The sequence below is a fragment of the Podarcis gaigeae genome (assembly GCF_964106915.1).
Source record: "Podarcis gaigeae genome assembly, chromosome: 1".
Lineage (NCBI taxonomy): Eukaryota > Metazoa > Chordata > Lepidosauria > Squamata > Lacertidae > Podarcis > Podarcis gaigeae.
The window spans coordinates 69,690,306-69,705,134 of NC_139678.1; the positions used below are offsets into that span (position 1 = coordinate 69,690,306).

General features: G+C 40.8%; 1 protein-coding gene across 5 annotated transcripts in view; it reads left to right on the forward strand.

The window, feature by feature from the left end:
• Positions 1-14,829, forward strand: part of DENND2B (DENN domain containing 2B) — a 136,100-nt gene that overhangs the window by 80,140 nt on the left and 41,131 nt on the right. For all 5 annotated transcript variants that reach the window (XM_083724703.1, XM_083724702.1, XM_083724705.1 and 2 more), the window contains one exon: positions 13,038-13,186. In XM_083724703.1, the coding sequence (XP_083580829.1) occupies positions 13,038-13,186 (149 nt within the window). The remainder of the gene's footprint in view (positions 1-13,037; positions 13,187-14,829) is intronic.

Here is a 14,829-nt window from a genome sequence, read left to right on the forward strand (position 1 = left end):
GGCCTCTATCCCCAAAATATATGGGGGTCCCTAAAGGGCTCAGCCCCAGGAGCTCGCACCCATCTATCTATATCTATCTATCTATCATCTATCTATCTATATCTATCTATCTATCTATATCTATCTATCTATCTATCTATCTATCTATCTATCTATCTATCTATCATCTATCTATCTATCATCTATCTATCATCTATCTATCTATATCTATCATATATGCACACAAACACTCTTAAGTTTTATATTCTGGATGTGTATACCTATCCCTGTTATTGGTATAAATCATATGAAATATAGGCTAAGAGTGAAGTTTTTAAGAGGATATATAAATGGAAACTGGTGCTTTTAAAATACTGATTAATTGGCACAGGCAACGATACCTTTCTTTATCTTCCATGCCTTTTTTTCCTTTATGATTTTGTGACTTTTCTGAAGCAGCAATGCACAAATTTGGGGAATGGCTTTATCTCAGTGGTACAGCACATGTTTTTGCATGTACAAGGTTCTGGGTTAAATTTTTGACATCTCTAGGAAGGGTTGGGAAAAACTCTGCTCTGAAACCTTGGAGAGCCTTCCAGTCAGTGTCAACAATACTAGGCTTGATGGGCCAATGGTCTGAACTCATATCAGGAAGTTTCCTATTATCCCAAAACACTGAGTTGAAGCCTCAATTATAAAGAACTATTTATCATTTATAAGTGATACACAGTCCTACCTTGGATTTTGAATGCCATGGCTCCTGAACAAATCGGCTCCTGAATGATTGAAACCTGGAAGTGAGTGTTCCAGTTTTCAAATGGTTTTCGGAAGCTAAATGTCTGGTGCGGCTTCCACGGCTTCCAGTTGGCTGCAGGAGCTTTCTGCAGCCAATCAGAAGCCACACTTTGGTTTCTAAACATTTTGGAAGTTGAACGGACTTCCAGAACGGATTCCGTTTGACTTTCAAGGTACAACTGTATAACTAGAAGTTCTAGACAGAAAGAACTGTTTGAGTGTTATTTGAGCATTAGTTTTCGGATTTCTAGCGTATTTTATCTTGCCTTGCCATGCCACTCTAAGATGTTTCTAATATAATTGGCTTAAATAGCCAGCTGAGTTACTATATGTAAAAAGTTCCCCTCCCCCAGTTATCAAGACGTGTCCAAAAGACGTGTCCAATAAGAGCGGAGGATTTTTAGGTGATTTCCTTTGTCTTCTTTTATTTATTTATAAGATTTCTCACCCACCCTTTACTGCAAGATCAAAGCAGGACAAGTAAACTGAATATGCTGCAAGTCTGCCTTCTTTTTAAATGTTACTAATTTAGAATATAAAACTCTGAAAACTTTTCAATCTATCTTCTCACAAGCTGTCTAGAGGGTTGCAGGTGGAATAGTGAGACATGATTTTGTTCAGTTATGCTGTGTGTGTGTGTGTGTGTGTGTGTGTGTGTGTTTTGGTGCACTGTGAAGCTTATGGATAGACTTGGGCAGGTCAGTATCTCACAAATAGTTGAGAGAAAACAGACATAAGAGTTATGCTGAATTGGGTAGAGGGTACATTTTAGCCAGCATCCTATTCTCAACAGTGGCCAAATAACACTTCTGGGGAAGCCAACAACCCCAGCTCCTTGGAGGAAGAGTTGCAGTCCAAAATTACAGATAAATAAATCCACTTTGAATCACTATGTGACTACCAACAGAGCATGAAAGTGCCTGCCACCTTTTCCCCACAATGCCATTGATCACAGTAATTTGGGTGCATGCCTGTTCACAGCATTGTGATTCTTCAAACTGGATTGACAAAGTTTTATTTCTCTTTATTCCAACTTCAAAACCTCTCTTCAGTGTACCAGTCTTTTACTCAGAATTTCTGCATGTAAGTGGAGATTCCATCCCTACTTTAACAACCGTCTTACACGCAGTGTGAACAATAATCCTTGATCTTTTTCCTAACAAACAAACAAAAAATGACAGTACCATTTGCCAAAATGCTAATAATGATGAATTGATTTATAATGGAATCATTCCCTTTAGTTTTGACTGTGTGACTGTCATTCTTTATGTAGACAAAACAGCAACAGCAGCACGCAACAGGGAGAAATGATGCTTTCTCCCTGTTGTGTGCTGCTGTTGCTGATGATACAGAGTTTGTAGAAGTACACAAATATTTAGAAAACAAATTCTAAGGCTGTGAACCTCAGTAACAGTTGAATACGAGCTGAGCATGTTCAATGGCCGCAGAATGCTGCAATCCTGAACAGCAGCACTCCACAGCAACATTTTATTGCAGCTCCCACTACTATTTAGTGATAAAACTAGGATCCATAGTAATACATTCATCTTCAATACTGGTATCCTTCCCATTCATGCAAACTTGAAGCCCAAAAAGTTATATCCTAGTATATTTCTTTGAGAGGAATGTGTTTGATTAAAATTCCTTGTTTTTCCTCAGAGGTCTATTAATACTAGGTCTGTAATTAGAAACTCAGTGATTTCTTGTTGATATATAACTTATGAAACCATTGAGTCCCATTAAACACACAGTGCATGCACATATATCAGATTGTTCTTCTCGCAGGTATGGAGTTTAAGACTGGGTTTATTATAGCTCTGTGCATTGGTGCACAGATGTCTTATTCCTTTTTTTAAAAAAGTAGCAATATATCGTGACTAACTCAGATATGAGAATTGTTCTACTTTGCTTTATTGCAGTATTTAAGGACTGGTTATCTTTTCAGATTATATGGCTGTAACTAGTTAGAATTAATATTACGACAACACCCCTACTGTGGCATGGGAGTGTTGTTTGACTGCGTTTTGAAATTACTTTCCACAGAAATACGCAAGGTACGGTAACTTACAGTTGTGAAATAAAGTCAATCAAAATTCATTATAAATATAGAAACTTTTAAAATAGTACAAAGCATTAAGAAGATCAAAGTAGCAGACTTACAGTTTAAAAGCACCACATACAGTGGTACTTCGGGATACAAACTTAATTCGTTCTGGAGGTCCATTCTTAACCTGAAACCGTTCTTAACCTGAAGTACCACTTTAGCTAATGGGGCCTTCCGCTGTCACTGTGCCAGAGCGCAATTTCTGTCCTCATCCTGAGGCAAAGTTCTTAACCTGAGGTACTACTTCCAGGTTAGTGGAGTCTGTAACCCAAAGTGTTTGTAACCTGAGGTACCACTGTAATGGCACGTGTTGTTTTACAAAGGAAAAACTTTTTGAAATGTTTTCACCTGCCTCTGAAAGACAGTGAAGGGATAAAAATGCCGAAGGAGCTGGTCTGGTGATACATTCTGAGGCTCCGCTCTGCATAGTATTTGTTCTAACTGTAAGAGAATTGTCAAACGTGCTAAAACGCTAGCTGCCTTTTATTTTGCTGTCAAACTTTTATTTCTACTGCAATAGTAGCTGATCCTGTGCCTCATTTCCTCTCAGATCAGGGTACCCATGGCCTTGATAACTCACATTATAGCTGGTGAATGTCTTTAATGAGGTGGCAGCTTGACATTTGCCTGACTCTGAGCCACACTTTAGCACTGCAATGGTTTGGCATAATTGTGTCAGCGTGTTCTGTCTCAGCCTCCTGAGTTCTTCAGGGAGTCCTGTCAATACAGCTATGACAGAGTTCAGAGAATTAGAGATTTGTAGAGTTGGAAGGGACCAAACCCCCCTGCAATGCAGGAATTAGTTGAAGGTTTTCTTTCTCTTTATTCCCCCTTTGCTCATCGTCCACTCCTACAGCACTTTGTGGCTCCTTTAGATGTGTTTGCCTGGTTCTTGCTGTTTGAGTATTTAGTTCTACCCTATTACTATATTTGAAAATAATGCTGTGTAACTAAGGCACATATTCTTGTCAACTACTATCCACACCTTCATTGTTACTACCAGCGGCGGAGCTAGCCGCTCAGGCACCCGGAGCAGTGCTGTGCACCCAGAGGCGGGCGATCTGCCCAGGGGGTAGGGTGATCCACACTGTGGTGATTGCGCCCGGCCAGGGGGAGTGTGTGATCCGGTGTGGCGGCGTGGCTGGGGGGTGCGATCCCGCAGTATGTATGTATTCTAATTAAAATTACTGTGGGAGGGCAGAATTCATCATGCGAAAGGCTGGGCTGGATGAATCCCAAGCCAGAATTAAGATTGCCGGAAGAAATATCAACAACCTCAGATATGCAGATGACGCAACCTTGATGGCAGAAAGCGAGAAGGAATTAAAGAACCTTTTAATGAGGGTGAAAGAGGAGAGTACAAAATATGGTCTGAAGTTCAACATCAAAAAAACTAACATCAAAAAGACTCCTGCTTCTTGGGAGAAAAGCAATGACAAACCTAGACAGCATCTTAAAAAGCAGAGACATCACCTTGCCAACAAAAGTCCGTATAGTTAAAGCTATGGTTTTCCCAGTAGTGATATATGGAAGTGAGAGCTGGACCATAAAGAAGGCTGATCGCCGAAGAATTGATGCTTTTGAATTATGGTGCTGGAGGAGACTCTTCAGAGTCCCATGAACTGCAAGAAGATTCAACCTATCCATTCTGAAGGAAATCAGCCCTGAGTGCTCACTGGAAGGACAGATCCTAAAGCTGAGGCTCCAATACTTTGGCCACCTCATGAGAAGAGAAGGCTCCCTGGAAAAGACCCTGGTGTTGGGAAAGATGGAGGGCACAAGGAGGAGGGGACGACAGAGGACGAGATGGTTAGACAGTGTTCTCGAAGCTACCAGCATGAGTTTGACCAAACTGCGGGAAGCAGTGGAAGACAGGAGTGCCTGGCATGCTCTGGTCCATGGGGTCATGAAGAGTCGGACACGACTAAACGACTAAACAACAACAACAACAACAATTGGTTTTACTCCACTCACAATTTCATATGCTTAAGCTATAGTCCTGAATGCACTTTGCACAGATTTCTAGGATAATATGTCCTCCCTCTCCATAATTTGCCATTAGATAATTCCACTGAAATCAATTTATATTGAAAAGAAAAATAGGAAAGAAGTTGTTGTTGGATCCAGTCTCTTTTGTTTACATCACTAAGCAGAACACATTAGACTAAACAACATTGCTAGTGGGGATTTTTAAAAAGATTGTTTTATTGTAAAGTCCCACAGGAATTGTAAGGGTCTGATCTGGATCCAAAAATCCCTACTAGAGGCTACAGGTGTTTCCTTTTGGGCTTCTTAGTCCACCTTAGCAATAGAAGCTCACTGTAGTCTAGTGCTAGAGGCAGACTTGACATCATACAACCTTTCCCAAACTCTCCTCCGCTTTCATTTTTTTTGTTTTATATTTGGCCCCATAGTACATGCTAGAATCAGTCACAAATGCTTGAGCAGAGTCCAGACTTTTTCAAAGCTAATGGATGTCCAGAAAAATGATTTTGGTTTGGATCCATTCCTCTCTTTTAAAAAAAAACAAAACACATGTTTTTGTTAGATGCTCAGTAGTAATTTATGAGGTTAACTAGAGGTTTTCTCTGGAGTCTGAGAAGAGCTCAAATTATATACTAAATTAATTGAGAACTTCTTATTGTTTTAAGATTAGCTTGGAATAAAAGGTGATAGCTGCATATGATGACTTTCTGGAAACTCAGCAAGTGAACAGAATAAACGAGCAGCATTCAAAACCCACCATCATTCAACTGATGTCTGAAAGCAAGTTTAAAAGAAGAAGAAAGAATGCTTCTTTCTACCTCAGTAGTATTGCTTTACTGACATTCAAATTTCTGCAAATTCAATCAATTGATTAATAAACTAAAACTCATACGATTAATCAATTAAAATTTCTTTAATAGGGTGACAGCTCTATACACAGTACAAGGAGAGCAGTACAATGACTCTTCTGGAAGTTACTGGACCCAACCATAGTATTCAATTTTTATGAATGCCATCTTGAAAACTGCTCAATAACAATAAAGCAGACCTTCACTGACCTATCATAATTTTGCCACATTTTAAAAATAAGTCCTATATTATTATGAATATGGGCTGAAAGTATTTTACTTTCATATTTTTAAATCCTTGATCATCATGATTGAATTTTCAAAGTTTTACTATGGACATGCATCTGCAAATACTGAAATATTCTAGAGAAAATGCTAAAACCCATTGTTTGTAGCCCAGTTCACACAGCACATTCATGTTCAGGGAATATATGTATCGGGAGCAGGTTAGACCATGTCTGCTTGCCCTGCCCCTGAGTTCTTTGTGGGGTGGTAACAGATGACTGAGTTTGTCTTTAGGAATATAGGAAGTTCCCTTATACTGAGTCAGATTATTGATCCATCCAGCTCTTTGTGGTTTCTGCTACTTGGCAGCAGCTGCCTGCAGTTTCAGGGAGGAGCCTTTTCTTGCCCTCTCCAGACATGAAGTGAACTAAACCTGGGTGCATGCAAAGCGAGTGCTTTTCTCCTAACCTATGGCCATTCCCAAGGCAGCTCCTGTGGCCTTGAGACTGGCAGGACTTTGAACCTGCAATCATTCTTATACAGAGTCCTTGGCACCACTGGCCCTGTAATGTGTCATTCCGGGAATTCTCAGTGGTATCTTAAATCAAATATGCTCTTGGAAACATGCTTTACTAACATTTAGGCCCACTTTTCATGTACGTCAGTGCACATTTGCAGTGAGGATGCAACCTCTGCTCAACTCTTCATGCTCGTATACTCATCTGAGCATAAGTATACACATACATGGAACACTCTTCAAAATACAAAGTTCTCCGGAAATCTGTAACCTGTCTTTTAAGGTGAAGCAGGCTCTTCCCTGTCGCTAAGAATGCAATCTCTTGAACCTAGGGAATTGAAAGTCGCCACTGTTGTCTGCTCACTAGCTTCAACAATGATTCATCTCCCCTGTTTGCAGTCTGCTTGCCAGTGTCAGTCCCAAATCAGCCAGGATTGTGGTTTTGAAGGAGCAGCAGATTGTTCAAGTCTGTCTGCAAGCTCACACCTGCTTGAGAATCGCTATTTGTGTTGCCTAGAAAATGCCTCTAAAGACAGATTTTTTTGAGTTGCAAATCTGTTCTCTTAGTTATAGACTAACGGGCAGAAATGCTTTATGTGCTACATGAAATTCCCTTTGATAAATCCCTGCTTTCAGAGTGCAAAGGAAACATGCTGCTCCAGATAATTATATGAGGAATTCAGTTTTTCTTTTTCTTGGTGCCATTTTTCATTCTTGCCTCACTTCATTGTTGGCTTGCTTAGCTTTGCCTAGACTTGGCTTCCCATCTGCCACACTTGACAGCCAGTGTGGCAAGACATTTGCTGCACTGAGGGGCTGGCTGCATTCCTCGGAGCTGCACATTGAAGGAGTGCAACCATCACAAACAACTCATCAGTGCTTCAACTCCCCAGCACATTATTCTTTATTTCCCCCAAAGTGTGTTGATTATTTTACCATGGCTTTCATTTGCTCTTACTTTGGACAAAATGTTGCACCATGTTGCCAACAAAACTATTCTGCAGATAAATGCACTGGAAGCGGTAGATTCAGGAATCTAGGAAAGCAAAGTTGACCTCCATTAAGGACCTGTGGTTAGAATTCTCATATTGCAAAATGCTGGATTTAAGAGATGTGGTCTTAAGCTGAAGTAAAGTCTGTTCTTTTCCTTCAACACCTGTGGGAGAGTGATTCAAGCCTTGAGACTTCAGTACTTGAAGGATAGCCTCTTCTCATCTGTCCCTACCCAGGCCATGAGGCTATTAGTTGAGGCCCTCTTCCAAGTGCTCCCACAATCTGAGCAGCAGGGAATGGCCTTGAAAGAGAGGACATTTTTGATGGCATCTCTCCAGTTGTGGAATGCCCTCCCTGGAGAGGCTCACCTGGTGCCACTTTTAATATCCTTTTGGCACTCTTCTTTCCCCAGGCCTTTAAAATCTTCTTGTAAACGGCTCCAAAGCTTTCGCAATGATGTCATGATATGGTTTAGCCCTGTTAAGATGATTTTCTGGCTCTCCTCATTTTGATTTTATGATTATGACTGAATTTCTTTTAATCTCTGCTATGTTGTTTGTGGTGGTTTATGTGACTTTTTCTGCAGGGGACTTCTGTGTTTTTAACTTGTTTGTAACCCATTCGTTAAGGGGAAGATAAATAAATGCAATAGATAAATAATGTGATAAAATGATTCGTCATAGAAAGGGAGGCTCATTTAATTATATTAAAGAATGGATCTTGAATGTTAACTCAAAAAAAATCCCTACAAAAGTTTTCAGTGTCAATGAAATGTCTGCTTGGCATCAGTATAGCAGAATGGGTTTTACCTTTCCAACAGTTTAGAATTTTATTTTCTCACGTTATTTATTTATATACTATTCCTAAGTCTTCAGGCGTCAAACTTATAGGTTTTAATGCTTGCACCCACAGCACTGAACAGTGTAAACCAATCTTCAGTCTTTACTGCATTTAACCCCTTTCCCCCTTGCTGTGTTCCGAGAAAAATCTGCCATCTTAAGCTGCTATTTGCATTAGGAGAAAATACTGTATTGGTGCCATCTCCCCAAAGCAGATATTGGTCTCAGATGAGGGATTTCCTTTAGCACCTTAGTGTGGATTAAACCACAAAGCCTAGGACTTGCCGATCGGATGGTTGGCGGTTCGAATCCCCGTGACGGGGTGAGCTCCCGTTGCTTGGTCCCTGCTCCTGCCAACCTAGCAGTTTGAAAGCCTGTCAAAGTGCAAGTAGATAAATAGGTACCGCTCCGGCAGGAAGGGAAATGGCATTTCCGTGCACTGCTCTGGTTTGCCAGAAGCGGCTTTGTCATGCTGGCCACATGACCCGGATGCTGTACACCGGCTCCCTTTGCCAATAAAGCGAAATGAGTGCCACAACCCCAGAGTCGGCCACGACTGGACCTGATGGTCAGGGGTCCCTTTACCTTTACCAGTCAAGGAGAGGGTTACCAGTACATTTCTTTCCTTCTATTTCCAGCTGATGCTGTTTTAAAAATCTCTTTGTTAAATGCAAATCACAGCTAGTGTTCTGAGCTGACTTCAGTCTCCTGACTTTTTTTTTGCACTTGTTACGTTTTGAATTTCTCATTTTTCAGAACTGACTGTGAAACACTAGCTCGTTGTCCTTATTTTTTCTCTGGGCAGTCTCTTCAAGGTGTCACCGTAGAATTTATGGCTTCATATTTATACTCCACAAAGACTGAAATTCCATTAAAATTTATTTGCTGAAAATAGCCAAATAAGTTTCTAAATTATTCTTCATCTGAGCTGGGAGGTATCTTGTCTCCAGGGTTTGTGAGTTCCAGTGCATTCTATACATTTGCATTCCATGCTACTGAGATAATGATCAAGGGCTGCCAATTGAACCATTTTCTATTGCAGCAGCTGCTCAAGGTTTGTCAAATATTGGTTTGTGTGCAGTGCCCTTTAAGGCACTGCCTACACTTTAGATAGTGAAAGTAGCATACCTTAATTAAAAAATAATAATATCTGTAGGTTAGTTTATTCTAAATGAATAAACATTGAGGAAGATCTGTAATTATTTCATTTCTCTGCCACTGGCCAGAATTTTTCATTTAAGTTCCATTCTTTAGCCCTCTCTGTTAATTTATCAGTCTGGCTAGACTTGCACACAAAGGCATTGCACCTTTCTTTCTCTTGTATTAATTCACACCTGCACACGAGCCAGTATGTCCTCCAGATGTTATTGGACTGCAGCTCCCATCATACCTGACCATTGGCCATGCCAGCTGTGGCTGATGGGAGTTGGAGTCCCTCAACATGTGGAGGGCACCAAATTGGCTACGGGGTGGGGTGGGGAATCATCCAGTTACACCAATAGATAGTCGATTCAGAACAGGCAAAAGGAAGAACTTCCACACGCAACAGTTACTTGGAGTTTCCTGCCACAAAAGGTAGTTAGATGACTTTAGAAAATGATTAGTAGGGGCAGCCTGTCCTGCTTTGCTGGTGGAGGTGCCTCTGCTCTTCCCCTGCACATGGCTGCAATGGTTTCTTCCAAGATATTGCCAGAAGAAGCTGCTGCAGCAGCAGGACCCAGTTGGCTGCAGGGGTAGGCAGAGCACCCCCGCAGCTGTCTGCCACCCAAGGTGGCTGCTTCAGCCCACCTCATGACTAGACAAATTAATGGAGGGGGGTTGTTTTAAAAAATTGCCATGATAGCTAAGTGAAACGTTTAGTTTCAGCAGTAACTTGGTGAAAGCAACAGAGGCAGGTGGTTGCCACCGGGCCCTTATTTGTGAACTGCTGGAAACGTTTGGCTGGCTGCTGTTGGGAACAGGATTGTGGACCCTTGATTTGGCCTAGAAGGACATATAGTTGCTGGTACCAACACATCTCCTGTGTAGTTGAGCCTGGAGGAATTATTTAAACCAGGGTGGTCCAGCACCTGGCCTGAGGGCCACATGAAGCCCTCAATGCCTTTTTGGTGGCCCTCGGCAGCAGCATTTGACTCCCACCCCCACACACTGCCTTTCCAAAGCTGGGTTAGCAAGGCGCTGGCTTTGGGCAGGAGGAGTGAGAGCTCTGACAGGGTCCTAGAGTCCTCCATTCTCCTACACAAAGCCTAGTTAATGGGTAGGCAAAATAAGACCCGGGGGGCGGATCTGGCCCAATTGCCTTTTATATCCGGCCCGCAGACGGTCCGGAAATCTGTGTGTTTTTACATGAGTAGAATGTGTCCTTTTATTTAAAATGCATCTCTGGGTTATTTGTGGGGTCTGCCTGGTGTTTTTACATGAGTAGAATGTGTGCTTTTATTTAAAATGCATCTCTGGGTTATTTGTGGGACATAGGAATTCGTTCATTATTTTTTTTCATAATATAGTCCAGCCCACCACAAGGTCTGAGGGACAGTGGACCAGCCCCCTGCTGAAAATGTTTGGTGACCCCTGGCCTAGTTAGTGCTTTCCCAACTTTGGGAATAATGTGAGCCTTCCAGAGCCTCACACCTCCTTTCCAAAGCCCAACCCCTCGCATGAGGGCTGAGGGGGCATCACATTTTGGCCTCGCTCTTCTCCACCCCCGCGCATCAAGGCAGTGTGCAGCCTGTATGTTCTGTGTCAAAGTTGGACCACCCTGATTTAAACCATGACTAAAGCCTAACTTTCAAAATTATTGAATTCATTACAAAAAAATAAAAATGGGGGGCATGCCTGCAATCAGGCCTAAGGTCAGTTTTTTCTTTATGGGTTTGTTTTTATTGACCCATCAAGCTTTCAGATATTTCTTACCTAGTTGAGTGGCCTGCTTTGCGTTTCATATGGAGGTTACCCAATATTTATTTTTATGTAGGAGTAGCATTTCCTTTAGATATTGTAAACGTTTGTAAAATTGGAAGTGAGAATGTTAAATGAATGTTGGTGTGAGGTAACAGCTTCTGCTTGAGTTCATCATGACTATACCTATGCATTTCCCCCTATTTTGCAAAAAGATAATTTGCTCCTTTAACTCCTGCACTATAAGGTGACAGATGATAGATTTACTAAAGCATGTGATAGGACAATGACATTATTATTTTTACCATTCATTTATTACAATAATCTGTATCCTGCCTTTCTATGCACATGCCTGGTTCACATGATGCTTTAAACCAGGGACGTGGAACCGTTGGCCCTCCAGATATTTTTTTGAACTTCAACTCCCATCAGTCCTAGCAAGCATGGCCAATGGCTTGGGATGATGGGGGTTGTAGTCCAGCGACATCTGGAGGGCTCTGAACCTGGTTTAAAGCCTACTTAAACCAAACTATGGTTTAAAAGGTGATCATGCAGTATGCTGGTGCCTGCTGCTCAAATTGTGGGTGCTCTTGACTCCTTCCTCACTTCTCCTTAGCTGCTGTATCTAAACTGGGGCTTGTGGTTTCTCCAAACTATGAGTGATAACAATAGTAACCAAGATCTGTTCTTGGCTTGCTGCTCATGGTTTGTTTGGGCAGGGGGAAAACAAATCAGAAGCCTCGGTTTAAATGTAACCCTAAGGCTTACAATGGCTTAGCTCCTAGCAGCACGACAGGAGCAGGAGTGGGAGAATAACAAAGCACCCATAATTTCAGCAGTGCACATCAAAATGCTCCACATTCACCTTTAAAACTCAGACACTATTCAGCTTTCCAGCTTAAACTGCAGCTAGGCCATTCTTTTTATTAATTCAGATTGAAGCAGATTTTGGGGAAAGCGCGTCAAAATGTAGTATTTCCTAAGAAACAAGAGGATATAGATGGATTTGGGTTGTGGCTGACGTGTGTACATTGCTTCCTAAACCAACAGTGGGAGAGCACTGGATTCAGAGTAAATGGGAGTGTGTTCATAGCCATTGTTTAGTGTAACAATAATTAAATTGACATGCAAACCAAGCCTGAGTGTGCTTAAGGCAGTTGCAAAACAATAGAAAACCTCTTCCATTATTTTTATTATGACAGTCAATTGTAACTCTCTGATTTGCAATTCTACAAACACATTTCACAAGCGACATTGTCTCATTGAACTCAGTAGGATTTCTGAGCAGTGGTACAGTTAGGTAATTTTTGACTCTGGACTTAATAATCTTAACACACACACACACACACACACACACACACACACACACACTCCCACAGTAGATAGCAACATGTGTTCCTTCATTTCAAAATGTGGTGAGCCAGCCTGCTGTGTTTGGGGCCATTTTGCTCATTCTGTTGAGTTGGGGCCCTGGACACATCCCCCAAAGCCCTGTCCTGATGGCATCCCTACTCCTGAGTAAACACACAGAGGATTGAACTGTTAGTAATCTGCCTGGTTCTCCTGAAAGTAGCTGTGTGTTTAACGCTTTCTTTTACATTCATGAATAAAGCTTGACAGAGCTGTAGGGACTCAGAAAGCAGTCTTGTGAAATCGCTACAGGGAAGAGAAAAAAAACACCACACAGTCTTTCATAGCCAGAATTTCCTCCAAGTACTTCCAGCTGCACTTGGAAGGATGAGTCACGCTGGAAGCGAAGGAGGTTTTCTACGAGCCTTTTGCTTAGTTCACATGATTTTTTTTTTATTTTACATTCCTATCTGTTTTTCTTTCCTTAAAAAAAAATTGTTAAGGAGATTCACCCAAGGAAAATCCGTACGAGGATGTGGAACTAAAAGCCCGTAATGCAGGCCGAAAATCCCAGCAGTTCTCAGAAAGTTCCCTAGATACTTTGCACAGGATGTGGACTCCGCAGGACAGGAAGTACACAACACCTCCACAGGTAATACAGCATGTCCTAAAGAGGGCTGGGCTATGCTCAGACCTTGTCTTTAGATGTGAACGTGTTTTATTTGTTTGTTTGCAAAGGAACTAGCCACAGGAGCAGAGCTAGGAAAAGGGATACTAACTGTAAATGAACTTGATGAAACCGAAAAAAGGTTATTAGAAAGGAAGTAGAATCCTTTTAGATGTTTGCTGTAGAAAAAAAGGAAGCTTTAAGTTTATATACATTTGCTGTAAACATGCACTTAAATTCTGTGATGCTATTTGATACTTTATACAGTTATAAAGTTTGTTACCCTTTGCTAAAGTTAGTAAGTCGCAGAATGAGTCACTGTATGTTCTGTCAGTTTCAATAGAAGATAGGCAAAGCTCTGGGTGTTGTTGTTTTTTTAACCTAAATTATTATGAATTGTCAACCCAGGCTTTATATCTAATCTACTAAAAATAGTGTTAAAACAATGAATGGGAAAATGGCAAGGCACAGCAAGATTTTCCTTAGACAGATAACTGCTTTAGCTCCTCATCTCCCAAACCAATGTTGCCTCTTATATGACAGTCATGCTGGTCCTGTATGGATGTATGTGAAAATGCCTCATTGGGTTTAGTGTACTTTACTTCTAGAAAAAAAAAATAGCTGAAATCAGAGGACATTATTTCCAAATGCCATTGATAAAATTATGTAAGGGTTTGTAATGTTTATGACATAATAGCCTACAGTAAAAACCTTGACGTATGTGGAATGTCAAATTAATTTTGAATCAGTGGGCTTTAGTTCTGAATTCACTTATTGATTATAAATGGGCTTGTGTATTTGTTTTGTTCAAAGTAGATTTTTAAATGTCTGATTTTGTTTTATAAAAATGAACACTATCTCTCATGAATTTGGATTACTGTTGTTAAAGATATTCTGTGTGTGAGTGTTGAGTGCTGATTGGATTACATGAACAACTAGTTCTTTCCAATACTGTATTAGGAATTTAGAACTTGTGTTTGTGCTGAAGCAAATGAATCGAGTGGGTTATTATTAAACAACTACATAAACTTATTATTTGTATCTCACACAAAAGAGACATAAGACCTTTTTACACAGATTCTCTTTTGTATGACAAATGGGCGTTTGAAAATTTCCATCTACCTGCTAGCCCATAGTTCCTCCCTTGGTGCTTACAGATTATTAGAATGCAATATATAATGTACAATACAATAAAAACGATCAGAGACAGAAACAAACTTCACCACTGGACAGAATAAAATCAGTAACTTTTAGCAAATTGCAAATGCTTTCCTAAAAAGAAACTTGTTACCAGCTTCCCCCAAAGTGATTGTGTTAAGCAAGTAGACTTCCTACAGTAACTACCTTCCTAACCTCAGATGACAGGGACATGTGGAACATATTTTTGCATCAGTCTGAGTGCAGTCCCCAGTCCTCAAGGAAACATTTTAATGGAATGATATTGCAGTTCCTGACCACTCAAAAGCGCAGTATCTCCCCTGATGATAATCACTGCTATTACGGTTGTGTGGAATATCCCCTTGCATTCACGTGCCATTTTCTGATTTTGTTTATTAAATTTGCTGTAAACATGGGGGGGATTCAATTTTTATTTATTGATTTGGGAGGCTCACTGGGACAAAGTCTGA